The 27,261-nt window shown below is 33.9% G+C and overlaps 2 protein-coding genes across 6 annotated transcripts in view; both read right to left on the reverse strand.

The window, feature by feature from the left end:
- Nucleotides 1-1,173: 1,173 nt before the first annotated feature.
- LOC132032580 (mitochondrial inner membrane protease ATP23) lies at nucleotides 1,174-10,724 on the reverse strand. Of its 4 annotated transcripts, none has more exons than XM_059422215.1 (7): nucleotides 10,613-10,724; nucleotides 10,476-10,519; nucleotides 5,211-5,314; nucleotides 4,825-4,946; nucleotides 4,011-4,148; nucleotides 3,832-3,915; nucleotides 1,174-1,603 (listed from the first exon to the last, which is right to left on the reverse strand). In XM_059422215.1, the coding sequence occupies exons 3-7, from the start codon at nucleotides 5,284-5,286 to the stop codon at nucleotides 1,469-1,471; spliced, it is 555 nt and encodes a 184-aa protein (XP_059278198.1). In that variant the 5' UTR covers nucleotides 5,287-5,314; nucleotides 10,476-10,519; nucleotides 10,613-10,724; the 3' UTR covers nucleotides 1,174-1,468. The 4 variants fall into 4 exon arrangements, with proteins under 4 accessions (XP_059278198.1, XP_059278197.1, XP_059278199.1 ...); XM_059422214.1 differs by having other exon boundaries at nucleotides 10,476-10,527; nucleotides 10,613-10,704; XM_059422216.1 differs by having other exon boundaries at nucleotides 10,476-10,533; nucleotides 10,613-10,695.
- Nucleotides 10,725-15,097: 4,373 nt separating this feature from the next.
- LOC132032581 (large ribosomal subunit protein P2-like) overlaps nucleotides 15,098-27,261 on the reverse strand; it is a 12,784-nt gene continuing 620 nt past the window's right edge. Inside the window, exons 1-4 of one of the 2 annotated variants that reach the window (XM_059422219.1) lie at nucleotides 16,995-17,147; nucleotides 16,788-16,894; nucleotides 15,416-15,639; nucleotides 15,098-15,315 (exon numbers count right to left, since the gene is read on the reverse strand). In XM_059422219.1, coding sequence (XP_059278202.1) covers nucleotides 15,289-15,315; nucleotides 15,416-15,639; nucleotides 16,788-16,875 — 339 coding nt within the window. In that variant the 5' untranslated portion in view covers nucleotides 16,876-16,894; nucleotides 16,995-17,147 and the 3' untranslated portion in view covers nucleotides 15,098-15,288. Of the gene's footprint in view, nucleotides 15,316-15,415; nucleotides 15,640-16,787; nucleotides 16,895-16,994; nucleotides 17,148-27,261 lie in introns of those variants that run through there. The other variant, XM_059422220.1, reaches the window with a different exon arrangement.

Genomic DNA, 27,261 nt, shown 5'->3' on the forward strand with positions numbered 1-27,261 from the left:
TATGATTTAGATTGGATTTTCAATTTTGCACAGATTGTAACTAGTTTGTTTTTTCTGCGGGAGGCTCATTCTGCACAACACCCTTCCTGGAAGGTGGTTGCGGAGCAAAGAAAGCGAGCTTTGCCCCAGCTACCGCTATCCTTGGGAAACCAAAAGAGCTACCGAAGGAAAGGGATGCAGTCTCTCCCTTGGCCTTTGGAGAGGAGAGGGCAGAGAAGAAAACGTCCTTCGCGCAAGTTTTTTGCTTCCTGCGTCCTTACTAGTCAAAAAGGGGCTCTTCGACCAAGAAGGCATTCTGGTAGGAAGGCCGACCACTACATAAGTCGCCATAAAGGATGTGTGCTCTTTAGGTGTACTGATTTTGTTTGTTAATGATACTGTTTACATGATTACCAACATCAAAAGAATTAATTCATTGGATGGTCATCAGCAAGACTGTATATCAACCAAGCCTTGTGTGTTGGTATCATATAATCTTTTTCGGGTCATCAAATTGGGATTGTCATAGGGTCATCACCCTGCTCAAGCACAACTCAATTATACCATAACAAAGTAGTGACCAGCAGGAAAAATTAATTGTATGTTATCTCACAAGTTGGTGGACCCAAATCTTACACTTTAAGATTCACAAACATTACATCTACTATGTTATGAGACAAAAAGAAACACCACACGACTAATATCAAGCTGACCAGCAAGAACCCGCAATGCTAACATCCCAACTGATTTGGTTAATCACATATGTCAGGACAATAAGGCATCTTTTCCAGAATCGAAAGGTAAATGGCAAGGCATTATATTCAGTAATATCACGATGATATACGTAGAAGCATCGGACAACAATGTACTGTTTCCAGGCAAACGCATACCAACACGAGTTACATGTCAGCCAGACCAGTTCACCAGCAGTCATCACCATGCAATATCTTTCTATCTTAACCCACAATGTTAAGCTGATGATGGAAGATGCTAAATTAAATCATGACAAAAAGATTCTTCCAGTATCTAAAATTTCCAATAGACAATAGATTCTTCCAGTATCTAAAATTTCCACTAGACAATCCAGATAAAACAGAATAATCGTATGTTCTGATGATAAATAAGTAAAGGATGTAAATAACTTGGATAATACATGTTGATTGACAGAAGAATAATGGATATTGCAAAACAAGAAATAAAAAATCACTTATTATGAAAAATTCCTAGAATAGGAGAAAAACCCTGTAAATTTTACAAAATCTGATACAGTATTAAGAATATTTTACTTGATACATCAAAATTGGCGAAGACTAAGTGCTTTTATGGCCGTTACATCACGAGGCAGTCAATAAGCCTCAAAAAATGCTATGATGTCTGATAAATATGCACCTCCGTTTATGGTATCAACCGAAATTAAAATAACACAGCAAAATCTTCAGGTGATAATCCAGTTATCACCATATCCGGGTCTCCCGGTTATCATTATGTTTCAAGGGGCTCTGTCAAAGGGCTTAGTATCATTGTAACAAACATCCCAGACAGCTTCCATGGCATCTTTACTGGCCGACTCTGAACAATATGGGTTACCCGCCATTGATTTCATAACTCTTCGCCTCACACATTCCTTCATAGGGCCAAGTACAGAAGGGAAAAAGTCAGGAGCTAATCAACCATTAAACTAACTTCTTGTCATACATGCACAGAAGGATCTATATAAAGTGGTATACAGAGTCCATGCCTTGAAGGATCAATATGAAGTGATATATGGAGGCAAACCTAACAATGCCTCTTCCCAATTCGTTTTTTCTTCCAATGAAGCTCGTTAATAGCTTGAGAGTTCACAAAACTGTTCGTTTACCTTTTCGTCACATACAATGACCTTAAGGTTAGGGCTGGCAAAATGGTTTAAAAAAGCAAGTAACCATCCAATCTGACTCATTAGACATGAGCTGGATACCTGACTTTTTAAAAGTGGATCAAAAAAATGGATATTCAGATGGATAATATGGACCCATTTGTCTGTTTGTTATTTTTCACGAGGTCTTACTTTCTGGGAGTCTAAGCTTATTTTATCTTTTAGCTTGTGTTCTCACCTAACTACTCCTGAAAGGCTGAAACCATGGATAATATGAACATCCATATTATCCGTTGGTTAACCCATTTTTTTATTTGTGTTAAGTATGGGCGGGTCGGATATTTTATCCTTTTTGTTTAACCCTTTTTCCACCCGCCCATATCCGACCCGCCCGTTTTCCCCCTCCTAGTTGGTACATGGAGGGTCAAAGGCTGAGGTAGATGGGTGCTATCTCCTGTGTCGTGAATCTTTCCTAAAAGTGAATCCCATACAAGTATTGTAGCCTTTGTTACTTTTGTAAAAAGGTCCTGCAAAAATTGGTTTTAGGTTTGGTTTTCGCCTTTTCGGGAAATTTGTGTGTTTAGGAAATCCAACTTTTGGATAACTATCAATATAGCCTTCAAACAAGGAAGATGCTTTTATATGATTAAAATTTATGAGAAATTGACTAGAACCTTTTTTCCACCGTACTAATTATATTTAGGAACCGCCAAGTGAAAAAAAAACAGCTCTAGTCATATCAAACAAAAATATTAGTTAGGAAAAGGAGGAGAAGGGCAAGGGGGAGTCTGATTGTAAAGCACCTATGTTGCTCGGACTCCCCAAAAATGTTGCCGCACCCGTGTCGGATTATCCAACAATGCACTACTTTTGGAGAATTCACATGCACCCGTCGATGTTTCTAAAGAGTCCGAGCAACATAGTCAAGTACAATCTTCAAAAAAGAAATAAAAATTGAAGGATGGAGATGCCATGTAAGTCGAAACTCTAGAGGAGGGGCGGGGGGGCAGAATTTGTAACAGTGCACTCAATGATGTGTTAGCTTCAGCAATTAAAGACAACGAAAGTAACTTTGAGGCATATGTATAAAAAGAATGACAAGTTGGATTACTGAGAAAAGAACTTAGAACTTGCAGTAAAAGGAGTTGTCAAGAAGTAACCATGATGTTAAAAATAAGCCCAGACACACGAACTATTATGAGAGATTACGGTTACACACGTCTGGTGTAGACAAAATGTTAACAATGCCGTTAGTACCATAGCGGCAACTTTAAAAAGGAGATAAACTATAAATTAATTCGAAGAGTTGTATCTTTCAATTCTATTGGTGGAAATCAATGGCTGTACTAATTAAGGCCTGCATCCCTTTGTCTATAGCTGTCCATCCATATTAGGATAGGTAACCCAGAATTAGGTACAAGTACTACAGGATCACGTTCGAGAACAAATAACAGCAGCCAATGTTGCCCACAAGCAGGGCATTTGACTTTTTCGTTTCATCAATCTTAAGCAAGAAACTGCGTCTATTCAAACTTCAGACCACCGGAATGTTTTCATGAACATTGAGCTTCAATTAAATAATCAAAAATTTAAGATTGACAATTTAAGTTATACACATTCCTTATAAGTCCTAAATTTAACAGGACAATAAGAAAGACCAAACTACTTTTTATCAAGCTTATGCCCCAAAGTGAAGGAGACAAGTTCAAAGCTGCTACATATTCACTTGAGCACACTAAACAATTCAACAAGGGGCAGGGGGTTTCTAATGGCCTAGCAGATGCAACTCCTGGTTCAAACACTCAAGCCTTTTTTTTTTTGCCTCCAGCATAATTGTTCCCACATGTTTATATAATCAGCTGAACTGGTGCCTTTTTAGGTTATTTCCTTCTATGAACTACTAAATAGTAAATGTGTTGTCTGTGATGTACACAACTGCAGCTAGTTAAGGAAGGAAAGATAATTATAGAAGAACACAAAGGATCAATAAAACTCACTTGCTCATGGCCTCGTATCTTAAGATAACCTCTCAGTAATTCCCGTTTGTAATGGCAATCACCACTAAGATGGCCAGCTCTAATCTGTAAAAACAGTTGTAAAGAATTCACGTTCAATAGGCACGAAGACAATCAAAAATACAAGAATTAGCATAAAAGCGAGACTTGAGAGAACTAACTTCACTACAAGCATGATGAGCACAATTAGCCCAGTCCAAATTTGCAGCACGGCAGTCATCATATGCATGAATTAACTCATGTATGACAACTTGATTCACCTCATCTTGAATGTTCATATAATTACTGCACACAATTATCTTAATAGCCAAAAAGAAACAAGGTCAGTAAATACTTGAGGATGTAAGACAACCAACACAATCAAGATAATCCCACGTACATAAACACTTGCAAAAAACAGAGAGAAAGAAGGAAAGGCAACAAAACTATTAAGAGGGAAAAATATTAGTGCTGAAAATGACATTCAAGAGTGCAATGTTAACTATTCTTGACATAAAAAAGGGTGACAATTTTTTTATTTTTTTTTCAGAAAAGGAAAATAAAAAGATTAAGAAACAAAGCACATCAAAAAGCTAGCATTACTTTACTGGGTGATCAAACTATTCGCACTCTGCATGGGCACATGCAGCTCACAAGCTGCGGGGCGTACCCTCTAAGTTTGGACAAACTATATATATAGTTTAAATATTTTAAATATTATCACAAAGGAGAAGTTAGCATAGAGGTGTCTGCACCCACAAACTTCAATCCTGAATTCATCCTTGACACTATCTACTTAAAAAGGTGTCTGTCCTCCACTGACCCGCAGGGTTTAAATTTAATTTGCCATCTTCAAGACAAAAATTTAGCATAACTGCGTTTATAACACTACACGAAATGTTCTTCAAATCCACAATTGGCAGAAACTTAAATTTGACCACCTGAACCTCTAAAAGGTTTCGAACAGTCAAGGAATAAGAAATTATGGTTGATTACCCCATGTCCGCGAACATAGCCGCCGCTGACCTTCTTGTCACAATGGATAGCTTTTATGAAATTATCACCAATTCGACAACCAGATTTCTCCAAATGCTCCTTTAGGAACTTCACCATCGGAGCTGCAATAAAAATGCATATAAATTAAGTAAATCCATTCTATTCAATTTAAGTCCATTTATTTCAATACCAAATGAATTTATCTTATAAAGCTTTTGTTTTTATAACAATGCTGTCTGGATCAGCTTGCGGTATCTGTTTCTTCTCATAAGTTGTCACAGTTTATCTTTTGAGGTAAATTTAAACCAGTAGAGTGTAAAACCAAAAGTAGAGTTAAAATTGGAAAAACCATTAGAGAAAGAGATATGGAGATGTGAAGAACATACTTCTAAGACTTCTTCGGATCATGTCTTGGCATTCCTCCACCGTACTTCCGCCCTTGACGGTGGATGACTCTGCCATTTGGTTGGTCGCTTTTGCTGGCTAATCTCTGCACAAGAGACAGTAACAAGTTCACGGGTCAACTGAGAGTGTTTTGGTGAATGGCTCAATGAATTGAGAGCCAGAGTAACATCTATTTATAATGAGAAGTAAACATGCATAGGTAAGTATATCTCCTAACACGTAAGTGTATCCCTATGATGAAAAGTTAAGCAACATACATGAGATAAGAATGTTATCCACTCTAGGGCTTACTTTTTTATGGACCTCTATTTGATAGGCCCTTTTCATGTTGACTTCATTTGAGCATATTCAAGTCTAGTTTGGGTTTCACTCTCACATTGTTCTCCAAGTAGTGCTAGCAAATGCGCATTTTTTGATATGGATAAATTATGGGTCAATTGACTTATCCATGGCTTCTTGAATATTGTTATTGTTGGGAGATTTCCTAGCCTCAACATCCGTCAAATCTTCATCCTTGCTTTGTTTATTATTCTTTTTAGTTGTAGTGTTCATATAGATTTATTATCCTTTTTAGTTGTAGTTTTCATATAGATCTCACACAACACATATTTGTCCGACTACAGTACATCATTTAAGGGGAAAAACCAAATGCAAAACTCACTTCTCTTTTTTACCATCAAGAAATAATACAAAGTAATAATCATAGATGGAGGAAAAGCCAAAAAAGGTAGAACACTAAAACACTTAAAAACTGAAATTTTTCAACTATGTACTCCTTCAAATTATAGAAAAGAAAATTTGAAACAAGAACCAAAGCAAATCTTCGAAACATTCTTGGTATATTTGCTCCAAAAGGATTCTTCATCAGTTTTGTGTTACAAATTCCGAAGAATCAGGTTTGCAATTACAGAGATGAGAAGACAGAACAAGCAGAGAAAATACCTGAAACTTTCTGTGAGGTTGTGTATCCAAAATGAAGAGAGGAAAATTAATCTGTACAATTTTTTTTTTTCTGATTTTTTGATAAAGGTAACATCTTGTATTCATGTCCAAAAGTAGCACCTGGAAGTGCTGAAGGGGTACTTACAAGCTCATAAAAAGAGCCATGGTGAAGCTGTCAAAAGCTAGTCTAAAACTAGTCTGCTATATCTAAAATCTATCAAATCCCCTATATCCCCCAATAAATTCTGTTTGCACCAAAAATATAAGACACTAAGATAATTCATCCTAATTTTATTTATGGAGTTGCTTTTGTCTTCAGAAAGTCTTAAATTTCTCTCCTTCCAAGCTATCCGCCAAATGTAAGCAGGGATTAGCTGCCACCAGTTCTCTTCTCCATTTCTGTGCCAATCCCTTGCCAATTGTTGAGTAGTTCAAAAGTAGTTTTAGGCATGACCCAACTAACACCAAGAATACAAAAGAACATGTACCACAGATTTGCAGTTGTCTTGCAATGAATGAAAAGGTGGTCGTTTGTTTCTGCATCTAATCCACAAAGTAGACATCTTGAGCAAATCTGAAAACCTCTTCTTTCTAGCCTTTCATGTGTTAGGCATGCTTTCCTAACCACTAACCAAGCAAAGCAAGAGACCTTTAGGGGGGTCTTGATTTTCCAAATGCGTTCCCAAGGCCACACCACCGTGATGGAGGTTCTATGATTATAATTCCAGTAGGCAGACTTGACATTGAAAAAACCCTTAATATTCAACATCCATTGTGGTTTGTCTGGTATATCTGGAGTGATCTAGAAGGTTCCAAAGTTTGTAATAGCTCGGCTACTTCTATCAATCTCCCAATCGTTTAGTGCTCTCCTGAAAAGCAGATTCCATCCTTGATGGTCCCATACCTGGTTGATCTTGGTTAAAATTAATCTGTACAATTAAAGCGAGAAGGGTCAAAACCATCCTCTAAATTTGGGCTTTCACTCAAAATAGTCCTCTCTCTTTGAGGTGGTGCACCAATAGTCCTCTAACTTACAGAAAGTGGTGCACTATTAGTACTAAGTAAACAAAATAAAAACATTGATCTGCTCCCGTACATTAGTCTATCCTTCTCTGCTCTCTGTTAGGCATAACCAAGAATTGATACCACCTAATCATTAAAGGCTAAGAGCTCTAAAGAAGAATGGATGGACAAATAGTACATGCACATATCTGCTAAGCTGTACATCCATTAAGGGTTCCATCATGTTGCTCCAGCAAGAAACGTTTCTACGGTTCATCATTCCAGCAACAGATAACGCCGCTAACCGGCTCTTCCCTTAAACTTTTACAAGCCACTTTTGTAAAGCTCTTGCTGATAAGCACTTCATCAACTTCAAGTACATAAGTGCATCAGCTCTTACAAATGGATTTGGGTTCTAAGTTAACTATTGAGTGATTCCCAAAATTAGTCCTCCTTTCGTGGTGCTTTGCCATTTAGATGAAGAAACATAAAGTCAGCATAATTAAACAATTTGGACGAGTTGCCAACTGAAAAGTTTCTCCTCATCCCCTTTTAAATTTGTTGTTTCCTTTTCATCATCCTCATTTGCTGGTGTTTGATTCTTAAAGAGTATCTAGATGTATCTGAGATGATTATTTTTTGGTAAAGTAATAAAATTTCATTAGTAAAGCATCAAGAAGATGCAAGGTTACAGATGGGCAAAAAGCTGCTTCAACCAAAACATGAAGCAGACTTAGCAAAAACCTGTAGAACAATCTAAAGATATCCCATCTCTACTGTACTAGAGAAAGGGAGCTAACAAAATCTAGAAAGTTATCCACACTGTTTACAGGGGCAAAAAAATGCCAGCTAAATTAGAATGATGTAGGAGATAAAACAATAATGGGATCTCTCTTATGGGTTGATCCAAAGTTAGAACACAAACTTAAGGCAAGAATGAAACACCATGAGGGTTGCTAGGACAGATTTGTGCCTCGCGCAATGGTGATCTCCACTAGGATGGATTTATCATATTGTTCCACACGAAAGTGGCTGAAAACTCTAACTTGCCTTTCACCGTACAAGCACTAAAGCAGCACCTACATTTCTCATAACTTTCAATGCTCATAGGAGTATCTCTGTGTCCTTGAAGGAAAATAGCAAAGCTTATAAAGGTATCTCTTGTTCCTTTTTTTCTCCATTTCAGTTTTCTCGCAAAAGTGGCAAAGAATAAACATTACGTTCGAAAATAAATACATAAAAATAAGAAAAATGAATTTATGTATTTGTCGCTACACGATTTTACGAGACTATGACAATGACCATGAATGTGCTACCAACTTCACCAATTACAATTTGCCTCCATTAAACTTGAAGCTAGCTTCTTAGCCAATCTTATACTCTTCCTCTCACAGTATCAAACCCCATGCATAAAAACTTCCTTTGAGCTCAAACTAATCTTGCGGGACGAATTTGAAAACTGATGCCCTTTTACTGAAAGGTTATCTAAAACTGCTTGCTTGATTTAGAAGAAGAAACACATGCTGGTGTAATTAGTTTTTTGGGCAAGTACAGGAAGGGAGATTGTAAAAGACACCTGAAGCATTTCTTTTCTATACGAGTTGGAGTATTCCATTAGTTACAGGCAGAATCAGTTCTCTAAAAGAATAAAACTAAAAGTGCACCAATTTTGGAAAGATAAAGGACTATTAATGCTCTACCTCAAAGAACAAGGACTACCTTGAGCTTAAAACCCAAATTTAGAGGAGGATTTTGGCCCTTTTCTCCAATTAGCAATACCCCTACTCCTATTTATAGCTGTATCTAATTCAGACTGCCAATCTAACCACTAATAGATATTGTAATAACAAACATAATAAACTAACTGTAACTAACTAATGGACTAACAGCTAACTATAGTTAATTTAACTTAAGGTACAGCTGTACATTTCACCATGTTCTCTACATTATGGCACTGGCTTTCAGGAGGAAAAGAGAAGTTTATGGGTGTGTTCGGTATGGAGGAAAATGTTTTCCAATTTTCTCGTGTTCGGTCAAAATTTCTGGAAAACATTTTCTCTAGGAAAACAAGTTATCTTAAAAATGAGGAAAATGACTTCCCTAATCAAAGTAAGGAAAACAAATTCCACACTGGCATTTTACATTGATTGTCTCCTCCCCACCCTCGAACGCACCTCATCTTCACCCCCACCCCACCCCACCCCACCTACCGCCACCCCCCATAGTATTTGTCTAGATTATATACAAATGCTTTTATAGTATGAATCTTCATTGCTGTTGTATGAACATATCATTTTGCACAAACAAAAAATGATTCCGAAAAAAAAAAATAGGATTTCAGGAAGATAATAATTATATTGCAGGTCTATCTCGTGAATGTCTTACCCTTTTCTATTGAACCATAACTGATAAATATTCCTTTTTTCCGGAGGTTTCACTACAGCTCTTCCATACTATAAGGCCCGTTTGGCCATAAAAAAATATTTACTTTTTTTCCGGAATAACTTTCACTTAATTTGAAAATCAGCATTTGGCCATGAAAATTGCAAATTCAACTTGAAGTTAAATTTGAAAACAGGCTAATTTTCCCTTTTCACTTTTGAAGTTGCATTTCAATACATTCAAGCATAAACATTATTCCAAAATATTCTCTGCAAACAGCAGTATAACCAAACACAACTTCATCTTTCAACTCCATAAATTCCAAATAATGTGAAAAACATTTGGAATCTATGGCCAATAGCCTACTAAATAATACTCCCTCTGTTTCAATTTGTTTGAACCTATTTCCTTTTTAGTCCGTGCCAAAATGAATGACCTCTTTCCTAATTTGGAAACAAATTCACTTTATGAATGATTTACAGCCACACAAATTTTCAAGGCTTATTTTGAACCACAAGTATCAAAAGTCTTCCCTCTTTCTTAAATATCATGCCCAGTCAAATGGGTTCATATAAATTGAAACGGAGGGAGTATAAGTTCTGTTTTTATACCGAAACAAAATGATAACGGGAAAAAAAAAAAAAAAAAAAAAGAGTAACTGCAATCCAATTGTGGAAATAATCATACGAAACAAAAAAGAGAACCCACATGTTAAAATCCAAAAATAGCCTGTCTTTTATCAAAAACAGTGGATAATGGGCCAAAATTAGAGTCAGAGACGACTCAGAAAGCAAAGATATGTGCTTTCGCTTCTCTTAGGACTTTCATCGAACAGGAAGCCTTCAACAAATGTATGTCAACATCTAATGGCTAGCAAATGAGACAAAACCGACCACAATAAATAGAACTTGAAAATTTACCTCTTCTACGAGCTGTCACTTAAGAGTGCCAAGCTTTCTGGGTTCTTCAAAACAGCAGTTGCTCAAAGATTAGAATCACAATCTCAAACAAGAGTAACGGCATAATAGAGTAAGAGATAGAGAGAGAGTCAACTCACTGGAAAAATTGCGTTGCTTTGATCGCTGAACAAGGCTACAAGCTTGAGGGGTTTTTTGCCTGCAAGTTAAGGGACTAGCAACGGGTTAGTGTAAAAGTTAACCCCATTGTTTTGGCCCATCATTTTTAGTGGCAAATATGGATACTAGGGCTCGTATGATACATCTCCTATTGTTCCTCAGGAATTAGTTATTCTTATAGTATTTTATCTCAGTAATAATTTTGGGATAACTAATCCGGCAAACCAAACGATCATTATGCTGGGATTAAGTTATATTGGATCATATTTATTAATTGTTTAGTTTATTGTATTAAGAATAATATATATTGTATAATTTCTAAGAAAAAATTGTTCGTTTAAAAAATATCATCCTTATTTAATAGAGATTTGATTGATTTTGAATTTTTTAATTCAAAATAAAAGGGAACTTTTTCTAGCTTAAGTAGTAGGTAACCCATTCCTCTAAGACTTATTTATTAGTTTTGTTTAAATTATTCTATCTAGATAAGCAAAAATAGTCCTAGAGTAAAAATTTAGTGTCGTCTTATTCTATATTTGTTGAAATAAAATCTCCAAGAGATAACTAATCCTTTCAAAAAGAAGAATTAATTATCCCAAAAAGAAAGGTTATAATGTTATTTTATCAAGGCCTTCCTATGGGAATAATAATTATGATGGATAATATGAGCTATCGAAATACATCCAAGTCCAATGGAATAACGTCCTTTTTAGCAATCGATTCGAACCAAATGAGCCCTAATAGGGTTCATTTGGTTTAAAGACTTTAAGTTATGCTGGGATTAAGTTATATTGGATCATATTTATTAATTGTTTGATTTATTGTATTAAGAATAATATATATTGTATAATTTCTAAGAAAAAATTGTTCGTTTAAAAAATATCATCCGCCTTATTTAATAGAAAAATGATTTGAGGAACCTTTGGGTATTTTTATCATTTTCATTGTTGTATCCATGGATAACATATCTCCGCACTGTTATTCCACCATTTGGAAGCCAACGGCCCAACAGTATTTCTAGCTTTGGTATAACTTACTCCAAGACAAAAAAAGTACTAATTAAATTTGTCTGTGGAGTTTTTATGCTTATCTAGCATACAAAACGACCCCCTAATTACTAACTTGATTCATTTGAAAAAAAAAAAAAAAAAAATTACTCAACCTGTCTTTCATTGAGCGTGTTGAATGGATTCTATTCTTTTTTTGAAGTTTTTGGTCCAATTCTTATTATTTATTTGTCGTACCACTTATCAGTAATGCCCCCAAGTCCAAATTGATTGGGTGTTTCTCTTTCTTATTTTAATTGATTAATGAAAGACAAAGGGGAATTTAACTGAACTGTATTGTTCAAATGGTCTCGTAAATAATACTCCTAGGGGCCGTTTGGTAAATGGTATAAGCTGGGATATTTCAGCACTACTTTTGGTATTAATTTTATACTATGTTTGGTAGAAGGTATGTTCTCTCTTGGTAGAGGTCTTTCGGAAGATGATCTCTACCTTTCAAGGTGGGGTTAAGGTCTGCGTACACTCTACCCTCCCTAGACCTCACATTGTGGGATTCTACTGGGCATGTTGTTGTTGTTTGGTACAAGGTATAATCCTACCAAATAGAGTATAAAATGAAGCACACTCTTAATGATGGGATATCCCACCTTATCCCATTAATCTTGAAATTATTTTATCCCATCCCCCAAATGGAATAAATTAGTCCCGCAATAATTTAGGTACGCATACCAAACGATCCCTAGTAATTATGCTATTTGGGGTTGTAGCCTCTTAGTCATCGAGCTGTCCCAGCATGGTCTTTTTCTTCAAGTCTACTGATTAGGGGTGGGTGTTCGGTATTCGGTTTGAAATTTTCAAAGTTAGGGTTTGGTAATTCGGTAATTGATAATTGAAAGTAGATACCAAATACCGAACTTTCAAACTTCAGTTCGGTAATCGGTAAATCAAACTTCGGTTCGGTACGATATTGGCTAATACCATATTAAGTCGAGTTCATTGTATTACATCAATGGTTAACAAGCACAGATATATGATATGCTAGAAGGAAAATGATACAACCAATCCCTTCAAGAATTGGTGAACTTCAGTCAAGGAAAAAACTAAGAAATGATCAAAATTCCCAAATCAATGAAGCCCATGAAATCACATTAACTAAACATTACAAAGAAAAAGAGCAAAGAGGTGAATAATACCCTTTAGGATATGTCTACTTAAATTGCATTAAACCAATTCGGTGGACACTCCACAATGTCTTTTCCAAAATTTCTGTTCGGCTCCATTCAGACCATATACGTACCGAACTATATTCATTATACTAATATACTCACAAATATTGGACAAGCCAAGGGAACTAAAATCATTTAAAAGCAACTGAAATAAAAATATCTACTTAAGGAATACAAAAAAGGTGACAAGTTACAGTACCTTGAAAATTGAGCGCTTGATTTCAAAGGAATATATATTTCGACAATAAAGCTAGATGGCAAGGGAGAGAGGCGATGGGTGGTCCTGGTGTCGGTGTGACTTGTTAGAAAGGTGGGTGTGAGAGATTTGTTTAATTGTTTTGTATAAAGAGGCGGTGGTGTTTCGCTCTTGAAAGATTAGGTCAGATTTCCACAATATGGTATAAACTGATGAGTATTGTTGCTAACTTGCCATTGATGCATGGGCTGGACTATTAATTTAATGGCCCTCTATTTAATAACTATTTCGGTATTCGATAAATACCGAATTACCGAACCTATAATTACCTCATACCGAATACCCATTTTTTTAAATTTTATTGCCGAAAATCGAAATACTGAAATTCCCGGTTCGGTTCGATAATTCGATTTTCGGCGTTTTTGCCCAGCCCTACCACTGATCCTGGTTTGTCCTGCTTCGAATGAGTTGTAAAACCAAAGTAACTATTTTAGTGGTGGAAAGTTTATTGATAAGAAAATAATGCGGTATATTCAGGTTCATATGCGATTTCACCTATCGAAATGTGATTTCATGATAATTGGTAGAACATCTAGTTAATGCAGTCTGATTTCATTCAATTACTGCTATGTTTAATTATATGAAAAATTACGCGACATGACAAATACTTAGACTGTATTTACTATACATAGCTATAGTTTCAAAAAATAACAAATCGTGCTTGTATTTTGGGTTTTGTAGTAAATACACATTCATACGCGTAACTATATGCGCTGATACAACTCTTTTTCGCGCGATTTCAACTGATACAGTTGTATACCTGCCAGATCCAGCTCTTTCATTGATACGATTAATACCCGTGATACAACTCCTCCACCTGATACAATAACTATAGCTATGTCTCGTAAATATGCAAATTGTAACTACATTTCGTAATGACGCTCTAAACTATAGCAATTTATGAATATTTCTCATCATTATATAGTTTCATGACTTTCATCCCTTCCAGCTCCTTTATCCATTTTCAGTTTATTACTTCTGTTCATGTTTCTGTAATCAAATTTATCACAAGCGTTATCCATCTTCCAGTTACTGTGACCATCTCCATCTTCCAGTTACTGTGACCATCTTCATCTTCCCTTGCATACTAAGGTGTTGCTCAAAAAGTAATCTTCGTAATTAAACTACTTGGCATGCAATGTCTACCAAATATTTCATTTTGGTCACTCCAAGTGGTGGCTGTACTTGCGGTCCCGCTAAAATCATCCGTCCCACTTTTCATCTCATCAACGAATAACAAGGGCTATGAGCATAAAGTTTGGTTTTCAAAATTTTCCACAGGATCGGAAGTAAATTACTATATTTGCTAAGCCTGAATATTTGTGCTCAATATGCAGTGACATGAAGAGTGATCTGCACTTACTCTCAGAATCACCCCCTTGCCCGTCGTGCTCTTGTGGCAGCCAGAACAGTTACTATGTCACGTAAGATTTGTATGCATTTCCATGGTTCATAACTTAATGGAGTACTAATTAATAGTAATAGTACTCTTTTCTCTCATATATGATGTGCTGATGCGCATATTATATATCAAACAAGTAAAATTTGACCCACCTCAAGTAGCTATAAAAATATCAAACTTCGACGATTCTCCTTTAGAATCATAATGAAAAGTGTATTTGCAGGAAGAGACCGAGTGGAAAGGGAATAAATGTGCCAAAGAAATCAAATAAGCCAGTTCTGCAATGCACAAATCATAATTGCCCTATCAATGTGCTTTGGCATGTTAAATCAAATAAAAGTATTGGAGCGTTCACAGTCACAAACCTCAACTACCAATCCAACTATACATAGTTGCATTTGCAGTCGTATAAACTACATGGAAAGAGGAATTACATCCTATCAAAAGGAAATTTACTGCCCTTGTAATGGAATGTACACACCCAGACTAGATTGTTGAGAGACCAGTCACTAGCACACCTCATGAAAACGATAACAAATTTAAAATTTAAAATGACACATCAAACAACAAGCTGAAAATTTGACATCAACATCATTATAAATTTCCAATATCTGCCTCAGACAAGTTTCCAAAAGCAAAATTAAGGTTCTTCACTAGATGACTAATAACAAAATCCATTACTAGGCAAGAAACTTCCTAAAATAAGCTCAAGGGAGAAACGGAGAAGGAATGCTGCATCATACAGAGAGAACAACATCGTATTCTTCTAATCAAATAGACTGAAGCCCATATCCTGCAAAAGAAATACCAGAAAACAACGTTAACAGCTGCAAAGGATATTAAAGAAGATATAGACAATTAAAAGTATAGCTGTTCTAAGTTGGATGACATACATCATCGGACTCCTCTTTCGCCTCCTCTTTCTTTTCTTCCTTCTTCTCCTCAGCAGGGGCTGCAGCAGCAGCTCCACCACCAGGGGCAGCAACTGCAACAGCACCACCACCAGAAGGTACTGAAGCCAATTTTTCTCTGCCAGCAGCAATCAGCTCAGTGATATCTTTGCCCTCAACTTGAGACAAGAGCAATTGAATTCTGTCATCATCAGCATCAGCACCAACTGCAGAGCACGTGAACCACAAATGCGAGTGTGAAACAAACAACCAGCAACAAGAAACACGTGCACATGTATACAATATTACATAATTAGTTGTAGAAGCAGCTGAATTACAAATTATCTGCTTAAGACTTTTTAAGGAATTAATGCACTGCAAATTAATCATTGTACATTTCCTTAAAAACTAAGATTACACAGTATCCAAACCGCATATATACCTATGGGAGGTACACTATAAGTTCACTATTGCAGGTCAACAGCACTATGCTCACTTCTCACCAAAATTAAAAAGAAAAGAGAAAAATCAAAAACATTACAGAGACTAGCAACACAGTTTCTAGTCAATAAACCTAGTCTACGTCATACATTAATAGGCCTAGCAATCATGTCATAAATTTCAACTTCATAGAATTCCATAGCACCAGCCGCACCCCAAAAATAAGCAAAAGTGTTATTCTTTCCATCCCTAAAAGAATATCATCATTATTATTACAAAAGTTGAATCATTGTTTACTACATTTTAGACATTACTTCAACTACAAACATATTATGATTTCTTAAATAAATTCCAAGTCTAACCCAGATATGTTACTTCATTACCCATGTTAGATGATTCTAGGCACCTCGTATGAGTAAAACAAATAGCATATTCCAATGGTTAAATCTGCTCCTTCTCTGGGTGCATTTGGACATCAATTTCTTTAAGAAAAATCAATATGCTAAACCTCATGCCCTAAACCCCTTAGGGGCATGGCTTTTACCAGTTTGCTGTCTTAAACATACAACGAAGACGACAAAAATTCAACCCCAAACTAATTTTAATATATGGATCAGGAATTCATATTCCACTCCCTTTAGACCTATTTCATTCCAATACTCAATAAATTGCCTTTTCGTACTCTCTGCTCCCTATAACATGTCTTGAAATAGTATATATACTAGCAATTTATATATACGTACCCTCCACTTAAATATCAGATTTGGTTCACTGGTTATGATTGGAACTCATAAAATAAGCTTACTTTACAAGCTTCGCTTTTGAATTAATGTCCCGAGGGCAACATTTTATCAAAATAATTACCTTAAATTTAAACAAAAAAAAAAAAAAAAACTATTCGACACTCCAAATAATAACACTTTAAGGTATTTACCAGTGCCGAGGATGTTCTTCAAGTCTTTAGCTGAAGGTGATGTGTTGCCACCCAAAACAGCCAACAAGTAAGCTGCAATTACCTTCATTTCTTCTTAATAATAATATCTAACACAACCAAAACATAAATCTTAGATACAAAAATTCAAATAACCTAAAAATAAATTGAAACAAGTAAAAGAATATTTGGATAGTTAGGGTTTCATACGAGAGAGCCTTGTTTAATGGTTGATTTGGGAACTGCTTCTTCTAGGGTTTCACGTAATGGTGAATGAATGCGTATTTATATATACTTAGGGTTTTTGGGAGGTGATTGTGGATATTAGATCCGAACCCGTAATGTTGTGTAACTTTACATTAATACCCTTGCCTTTTCTCCTGAATTCTATATTGACCTCTTCTTTTTTTTCTTTTGGTTTTGTTTCCTCTTTTCCTTTTCTCATTAAACGATTAAAATTTTTGGGAAATTTTCAACAATATACAGTATTGTTGAAAATATTTATGCATAGCCCATCATACAGTATTATACAACAATATATCTATTATACATATGGTATAACTTTACATTTCTAGCCCTTGCTTTTTCTTCTGATTTCAAGATTTGACCTCTTCTTTTCTTTCTTTCTTTTGTTTTTTTTTTCCTCACTGTATCTGGTTTATCATAAATAATTTCTTCAAAACGATTAAAATTTTGGGAAAATTTCAAAAAATATACAGTTTTTTGAAAATATTAACGCCGTGTAGCCCAATATACAATATTATACAGCGTTATACCGAGGGGAAAGCATTATAAATATGGTGTAACTTTACATTGCTAGCCCTTGCTTTTTCTTCTGATTTCTAGATTGACCTCTTGTTTTTTTTTTTTTTTTGGGTTTGTTAACAATTTCTTCTTCTTTTCTTTTTCTCATTAAACAATTAAAATTTTGGGAAATTTTTAAAAATATACAATTTTTTGAAAATATTTACACCACGTAAATATAATATTATACTACATTACAGTTGAGGGGAAAGCATTATACATAATGTTTCAACCTTGTATAACGTGTATAATAGTGTATCAAAGGTGTTTATACATAAATATGAGCTAAATTGGGAGTTTATACCTAAAATATGGACACTAAGTGGCGTAAATATTTTGTTATTTTCTTTTTTCCTCTTTTCTTTAAGTGCCTAAAAAGTTTAGCCCTAAATGGGAGCTAATTAATACCAGATTTTTTTTTATCAACAGTATCAATGTTTATTTTTTAGATTTATCATGTTTCGACTTTTCGGCATAGTCACTAACTCTTTTTTTTTTTAAATGCAGATAGATGAGCTTCTTTATTATGATATCACAAATTGGACCTTATTATATTTCAATTAACTATATGTTTTGAAAATGGCACGACTATTTACATCCTATTTGGATGGGCTTATAACTTACGGCTTATAAGTCAAAAGCCATAAGTTAGGAGTTTTAACTTATGACTTTTGACTTGTTTTTATTATTTTTGACTTAAAAATAAATGTTTCAAAACAATATTTTACTTTACACAAAACTACAAAAAGTCATTTTAGCTTAAAAGCACCTAAAATAAGTCAATCCAAATGCGCTCTTACTCCTTTAGGCACAAAATGAATATGTATTATGTTTATTTCAGCGGTGGAAAGCATTAAATTTATTTTTGAACTTTACAAAACTAATTTAAATTTGTTTTTCGTTAATGATTAGGGTATCGTGAAGAAAAGAAGAAACATGCATAATTTATAAACCACACACAATTAAAGATCAGACTTTTACTAGAGATCACATCTGAGTTGCATAACGATCTCGGCATGGTTCCATTGGACAGAGTTAATGATCCAGACATGCCTTACTTTTTTAAGATTTGTAATTTTGTAGATTCTCATTTTGTTTATAAGGATTATTTAGTAGATCAACTGTTCTTACTTTCTCACCATTAAACATAGGGCCAAAATCGAAAAACATGACCGACAAAAAAATCGACTGCCGTCAATCGTTAACAAATACCATAAAATTAGTTTTACAGAAATCGATCGATGTCATTCGATTTTTTTTTAAAAATTAAAAAAAAAATCAAAAAAGGGTCAAGCGACAAATTAGGATATGCCTAGGACGTCATTTAATTAGCATTTTAAGTGGGTTAACTAGAAACTTGTATATTGCTTATGTATGTTTCATAAGCAGTCACATCTTATACTTGCTACAAAAGATGTTTTTTTAGTTGTTGCAAATTAATGAGATTGATCATTAATTACCATTATTAAGAAAAATAAGTATCATAAATTTAAATATGCATGTATCCTATTTCATTAATCTTTTTCTGAACGTATATTGACATAAGGTATAACAAAAAAATTGAATGAATTTGTTATGTCGAGAGATAGAAAACAAAGCGTAGCGAGTACGATTTTCATGTTTGAGTATCTGGCAATGCCAATTTTTTAAAGAATATGCAATAAATATAAAATGCATTACTTAACATGAATAAGAAAACTAGATAAATAATTGTGTATAACAATATATTTTTGCCAAAAGTTTATTCAATTTTTCTTGTTTTTAATCTTATTTAATTTTTTCATAATTTAGGCTTAATTTAGAAAGAAGAAATATTTATAGCTAGTGCAAACTATATCGTGAAATGATTGTATTTGAAGTACAATTGTTTAAGGGTCGGATCGGTCCAGGTCGCGAAGGTTGTAATAGATCTTGCGAGGAGGTTAGGGAGTCAAATCGGGTTTAGAGAATCAAATCGATTAAAGGGATAATATGCTAGAGAGCCAAATCAGGTGTAAGGTTTCATAAATTGGACTCAAACCTGACATATATAAGTTATGAAAGTTGGGAAGAAAAAAAATTTTAAGGCTAGTGTTTAAAACATAGTCTAACATTTATAAAGTATTTAAAATGTAACAACTTCTAATTTGAGCGCACATGACCACTTCCTCTTTAACTAAATTCTTGTTGACTATATATATATATATATATATTTTATTTTTTTTAAAGAAACACTCAATTCGAGCTGTAGCCTGTAGGCCTCATCTCATAATAATTCCATCATTTCTCCAAACATACATATAACTAAGAAACTGTAACATTAACTAAGATGAGTTCAACAGTATCCTTTACAAGAGCTTTGTTTTGTTTTATTCCTAGACGAAACTCGACAATTGAACTCTTCTTAGTTACTGTTTAGTTAATGTTTATTCCTAGACTAAACTCGACAATTGAACTCCTCTTAGTTACTGTTACACTTTCTTAGCTATATGTATGTTTAGAGAAATGATGGGAATTATTATGAGATGAGGCCTACAGGCTACAACTCGAATTGAATGTTTCTTTAAAAAAAAAAAAAAAATATATATATATATATATATATATATAGTTAACAAGAATTTAGTTAAACAGGAAGTGGTCATGTGCGCTCAAATTAGAAGTTGTTATATTTCAAATACTTTATAAATGTTAGACTATGTTTTAAACACTAGCCTTAAAAGTTATTTTCTTCCCAACTTTTATAACTTATATATGTCAAGTTTGAACTTCTATATAACAACTTCTAATTTGAGCGCATATGACCACTTCCTCTTTAACTAAATTCTTGTTGACTATATATATATAAAGAAACACTCAATCCGAGCTGTAGCCTGTAGGCCTCATCTCATAATAATTCCCATCATTTTTCCAAACATACATATAGCTAACAAACTGTGATAGTAACTAAGAGGAGTTCAATTGTCGAGTTTAGTCTAGGAATAAGCATTAACTAAACAGTAACTAAGAGGAGTTCAATTGTCGAGTTTCATCTTAGAATAAAACAAAACAAAGCTCTTGCAAAGGATACTTATTGAACTTCTCTTAATTAATGTTATAGTTTCTTAGCTATATGTATGTTTGGAGAAATGATGGAATTATTATGAGATGAGGCCTACAGGCTACAGCTCGAATTGAGTGTTTCTTTAAAACTAGCTATTTCAAAATGCACTTTACTACTAAAGATTAAAAAGGGTGACGAATATTCTCTCATCTAACTGATTTAGCATTTTTCAGCTCTCTGATGATTGAGGTGAATAAAACACTCAACATTAAGGCTTCTGACTTGAGTGTATGCCGAAGTCCTCTAACCATTGTATATACCCTGGCCGTTAGTGGTACAAAGACAATTGTAGATGTTCATACAAGAATCTTTTGATATGCATTATTAAAGAGAGGGAATGTATCAAACTAAGACCTCCGTTATCTCTTGATATTGAAAAAATGAGAGGTAATCTATCAAATGAACTACTGCAAAAGAATCTGAGGACCTTTTTTGGTTCTATATGTTAGCAGAGGAACGAAGAGATATCACAATAATGGAGAATCCAGCCATTTCTATAGGAAAGAGCTTAGCCATGTTAAGCGTGCGGGACAAATTTTACTATGCTTGACTGCACATGTAGATGACATGTTAAGATTTAACAAAAACTGGCCTATCTCATGTTACATTGTTGGACATTAGTTTGAAGATGTAACTTCTGTTTTGGAGAAATGGGCATGAAGAAGTAATTGACATGTCTCTTCCAAATAATTCAAATGAATCTTCTTTGTATGATGTATCTTGTATTCTTGTTACATTTATGTTTCAGTGTAACAAAATACACTTGGAGAAATGGGCATGAAGAAGTAATTGACACGTCTCTTCCAAATAATTCAAATGAATCTTCTTTGTATGATGTATCTTGTATTCTTGTTACATTTATGTTTCAGTGTAACAAAATACACTTGTATTGTTGTATTGTTCTTGCCTTTATTATTCTAAACAAAGTTTTAATGTTTCGGCTTGCTTTTCAACGTTTTATTGGAAAAAGTTTCCTTTTAAGTCATATCCAAATTGTCCTATTTAGAAATACAACAACTAAAATTAAGCAATAGATTCTGCTAATCTGTATGTCTATAAAATTACCTATTGCAAATACTTTGGTTTTCTAGAGCTTTGGATTATATTTTTCATCTTTGGTGATTTAGAGATTCCCAACTTGAATGCTCGCTTTCCCGAAAGTCGTTATGACTATTCTCCACTGGAAAATAATAATTGAACACATCAAAGCTAAGTTAATAAAGTATTTCTATCTACTTTTTAGAAGAGTTGGTAATATAAAGTATAAAATGTCAATTTTTTGCCCTTAAATAAAAAAGTGGGTGGGACCGCAAAGGATTTTTTTGCCCTTAAATAAAAAAGTGGAACCAAAGGATGGACGACGATTCGTTTAAACCGGCTCTTATATATATATATATATATATATATATATATATATATTATATTCAAAACACGATTAATATAACATTGTAGTTTGTGCTCCGTATCCAAAACTTTATTATATTAGTGTTTGCTACGAATATAAAGTTGGCAAAAATTTATTAATACTTTTTAAAAGAGAAGACTTATTTAAAAGGAAATTATTTTTCTCTTTTTGAGATAAAACAATAGTAATATTTAAGCATCAGTTGATACTTTGAATTTTAATTCGATTAATTTAAAGGTGTAAAATATTCTATTGTTAATGTATGTAGATTGAGCCTAAACAATGCCTATTATTTTTTTAATCAAATTTTGATTTGGATAATTCTAATTCAAATTATTATATTAATTTTACATGTTTAAAATGAAACAAAGTAGAAATTTGATTTTCTATTTAAATGAAGAACTACTATTTTTTAATTTTTGGTAAATATTTTTGGTTTAGCTCATTTTACTTGTCATGTTGTCTTTTGCACGGTTTTTTAAGGAAACGTCAATTAAAATTATAATTTCACTAATTTACCTTATTAATTATTTGATCTCCATTTAATATTATTTTTTCTTTTATGATATTAATCTCTTTTCACATTTATTAGAGTAAGGAAAAAAATGAAAAAGTAATTAAATTCTATCTTATTTTAAAATATGAGTATTTTGAAGTATATTTATTTTAGTAAACATAACAAATAAATAACATGGCGAATAGCAAATACAAATAATATCTAGATTACATCTCGTGCTAATATAAAAAAAGAAAGAAAATTGTATGGTTTGGCTACTTAACTTTTGAAGAAAAAGAATAATATGAGGTCCATGTTTTTTGCTGTACAATAAATTCATTTGCTCCCACTAATGGGTTGATGCACATGTGGCAATGAATCCATCATTATTGATTTAATGAGATACTTTGGAAATTACATGAATATTGCTTGATTTTTTAATATGAAATTCACTTTTTTTTTTTTTTGATATTGCTTGATTTTGTTAATATGGGGTCTACTTTTTTTTTTTCCGTGAGTTTGGAGAAGGTGGGTTCCACTTTTTTTTTTTTTAAATATTGGTTGGTATTTAGTGTGGGGCCCACACTTTTTTTTTTTTTTTAAAATGATGATGGACGGACGACGAAGCATGGGTCTAAACCCATGCTTCTATATAGTTTAAATATATATATATATATATAGTCAACAAGAATTTAGTTAAAGAGGAAGTGGTCATGTGTGCTCAAATCAGAAGTTGTTATATTTTAAATGTTTTATAAATTTTAGACTATGTTTTAAACACTAGCCTTAAAAGTTATTTTCTTCCCAACTTTTATAACTTATATATATATATATATATATTTAAAGAAACACTCAATTCTGCTTGTAGGCCTCATCTCATAATAATTCCCATCATTTCTCCAAACATGCATATAGCTAACAAACTGTAACAGTAACTAAGAGGAGTTCAATTGTCGAGTTTAGTCTAGGAATAAACATTAACTAGGAGGAGTCCAATTGTCGAGTTTCATCTAGGAATAAAACAAAACAAAGCTCTTGCAAAGGATACTGTTGAACTCCTCTTAGTTAATGTCACAGTTTCTTAGCAATATGTATGTTTGGAGAAATGATGGAATTATTATGAGATGAGGCCTACAGGCTACAACTCGAATTGAGTGTTTCTTTAATATATATATATATATATATATATATATATATATATATATATATATATATATATATAGTCACAAGAATTTAGTTAAAGAGGAAGTGGTCATGTGCGCTCAAATTAGAAGTTGTTATATTTTAAATACTTTATAAATGTTAGACTATGTTTTAAACACTAGCCTTAAAAATTATTTTCTTCCCAACTTTTATAACTTATATATGTCAAGTTTGAGTCCAATTTATGAAATCTTACACCTGATTTGGCTCTCTAGCATATTATCCCTTTAATCGATTTGATTCTCTAAACCCGATTTGACTCCCTAACCTCCTCGCAAGATCTATTACAACCTTCGCGACTGGACCGATCCGACCCCTTAAACAATTGTACTTCAAATACAATCATTTCACCATATAGTTTGCACTAGCTATAAATATTTCTTCTTTCTAAAGTAAGCTTAAATTATGACAAAATTAAATAAGATTAAAAATAAGAAAAATTGAATAAACTTTTGGCAAAAATATATTGTTATACACAATTATTTATCTAGTTTTCTTATTCATGTTAAGTAATGCATTTTATATTTATTGCATATTCTTTAAAAAAATTGGCATTGCCGATACTCAAACATGAAGATCGTACTCGCTACGCTTTGTTTTCTATCTCTCGACATAACAAATTCATTCAATTTTTAGTTATACCTTATGTCAATATACATTCAAAAAAAGATTAATGAAATAGGATACCTGCATATTTAAATTTATGATACTTATTTTTCTTGATAATGGTAATTAATAATCAATCTCATTAATTTGCAACAACTGAAAAAAACATCTTTTGTAGCAAGTATAAGATGTGACTGTTTATGAAACATACATAAGCAATATACAAGTTTCTAGTTAACCCACTTAAAATGCTAATTAAATGACGTCCTAGGCATATCCTAATTTGTCGCTTGACCCTTTTTTGAAATCTTTTTTTAATTTTTTTTTTTAAAATCGAACGACATTGATCGATTTCTATAAAACTAATTTTATGGTATTTGTTAACGATTGACGGCAGTCGATTTTTTTGTCGGTCATGTTTTTCGATTTTGGCCCTATGTTTAATAGTGAGAAAGTAAGAAAAGTTGATCTACTAAATAATCCTTATAAACAAAATGAGAATCTACAAAATTACAAATCTTAAAAAAGTAAGGCATGTCTGGATCATTAACTCCGTCCAATGGAACCATGCCGAGATCGTTATGCAACTCAGATGTGATCTCTAGTAAAAGCCTCATCTTTAGTTGTGTGCGGTTTATAAATTATGCATTTTTCTTCTTTGAAGCTAAGTGTGAAGAGAAGAAGCTAGGCATGTATACTTATATTAGTTTCTCGTCACGTGTGCTGCACGTGTTTGCCAATCATGTAATACATGATTTTGTAAAATACTATCGATATAAAAAAATAGAAGCTTTGAATAAAATAATTATACATAAAAAATATAGCACAAATGTGTGTGAATAATCAATGTGAATCTCAATGCGACAAAATACATGCATATTTAAATTTATGAGACTTATTTTTCTTAATAAATTTGAAAAGATATATCTCTGATCTCTCTTTCATGTAAAATAATTTTGGTGATCAATCTCATTAATTTGCAACAACTAAAAAACCATCTTTTGTAGCAAGTATAAGAAATTCAAGAATTTCTGGGGGCAATAGCACGAGCAAAAATGGTTGAAAAGGCGCCCGCATTATTGTGTGAATGGAGAGGGTTATCTGGTCTGCTTTTGGAGAGGGCCTAAAATACCGTGTACGGAACACTACCATTTTTGCTGCAACAACCCTATGTCTATCGACCATCTGCTTTCCATACAGAGCAGTCTCGCTATCAGACACAATCATTCCGTGCCTATCCAACAACTCATACAGAGTAGCCTCGCTATCAAACACAATCATTCCGTGGCTATCCAACAACTCATAGAGAGCAGCCTCGCTATAAACTAGATTTAATCCATGTTGTATCACAGGTTTGGAATGGTGATGGAACAACTGTCCTCTCTGGAGATTATGAGAAGCAAGCGAAAATGTTTCCCCAATCTGGTAGTCAACATGACCTTCCAGTCAATGAATTGGCTTGGATCCCAAAGAGGAATATGCTGGTCACAGGAAGTTGGAATAAGACTCTGAGATACTGGGGTTTGAGGCAGCAAAATCCAGTAGATTTGCAACAACTTCCTGAATGCTGCTATTATTTGTCAGATTTCTCAAAAATAGAAATTCGAAATCAAGCAAAAATGTCATTTCAAGCCAACCATCGAAGATGCACACGCAAAGAAACTATTTGGAATAGATAGTAGAGAAAATATGTACCTTGACAACGTGAATAAGAATCGCCATCGGCGGTCACTAGTTGCTGATGTTGCTCGCACAATCTCTCTCAGACGCTCACTAACTGCCCTCTGACCTATGAGTTTATTTTGATTAGGGCTAGAATTAGGACTTAGGAAATACTAATATAGGCCTTGCGTGTTACTGCCATTCATAACTTTTTGGCTTAAATGTGTCGTGTGTGGTACCTAGGGCTTTTTATATGGTCATGCTATAATAGATTAATATTTACCATTTATAGCGATATAACCTTTTGTCATCAAAAATAGCAATGCATATTAGATCTAACTCCCTGCCGCCATCTCTCCCACCATAGGCCGCTTTGTTGCATCACTATACTTGGCTGACCCAAGGCTACAGTCAAACGCTTCTACTGACCCCTCTGATGGTGTGCCGACGGATTATGCTGCTCCACAAGGCTTCACTCAGTTGCCTTCCGTATCTCAGCGATTGACATCTAGTGGAACTCCGACAACTACTCCTAGCCCGATTAGATCACATGCTACTTCGGAGACTACCCCATTAGTTTGGTCTATTAGATCTTTACCTTTGAGATAGTAGCTCTGAACCCGACACTTACCACGAATCACTCAACTTACCACGAATCACTCAGCTACACATGGTCATGATGCTCCACAACCTGGCGTGAGAGCATGTATAAGAGACTCATCATCGAGCCTGAGGGAATCAGGTATGACTTATCCTTTTGGAAAACATCTTTTGCTTATGTTTAGCTCCTAATTTTCTTTATTTAACCTCTAAAATATTTTAATATTACAATTTCGATCCGGACGATGCTACGTCGATCATTTCTCATGTCTTAAGAGATTTTTAGAGGGGTGCGCACTCAACTTGAAGCAAGATGCCACCAGAGCTTCGAGACAGATCTTTTAATTCGAATACTATACTTATCTTGATTGATTTCTTATTAATAAACTCATTTACTTTTCATTTTAGAAATAGTGTGCCTGGCTCCTGGAATATGAGGAACAGATAGCCGAAAGCTTCGACAATAAATAATGTCAAATGGGCCAGAAAATGAGAAATATTTCAGGACAAAGAAAGAGCGTGTGGTCACACATGGACCAACACAAAGTAGTTGCAGCAATAAGTAAAAGAAAAGGGAACAGCTTAACATCTACAACATAAGAGAACTATGTACATCATACAC

Source organism: Lycium ferocissimum, chromosome 10 (genome assembly GCF_029784015.1).
Source record: "Lycium ferocissimum isolate CSIRO_LF1 chromosome 10, AGI_CSIRO_Lferr_CH_V1, whole genome shotgun sequence".
Lineage (NCBI taxonomy): Eukaryota > Viridiplantae > Streptophyta > Magnoliopsida > Solanales > Solanaceae > Lycium > Lycium ferocissimum.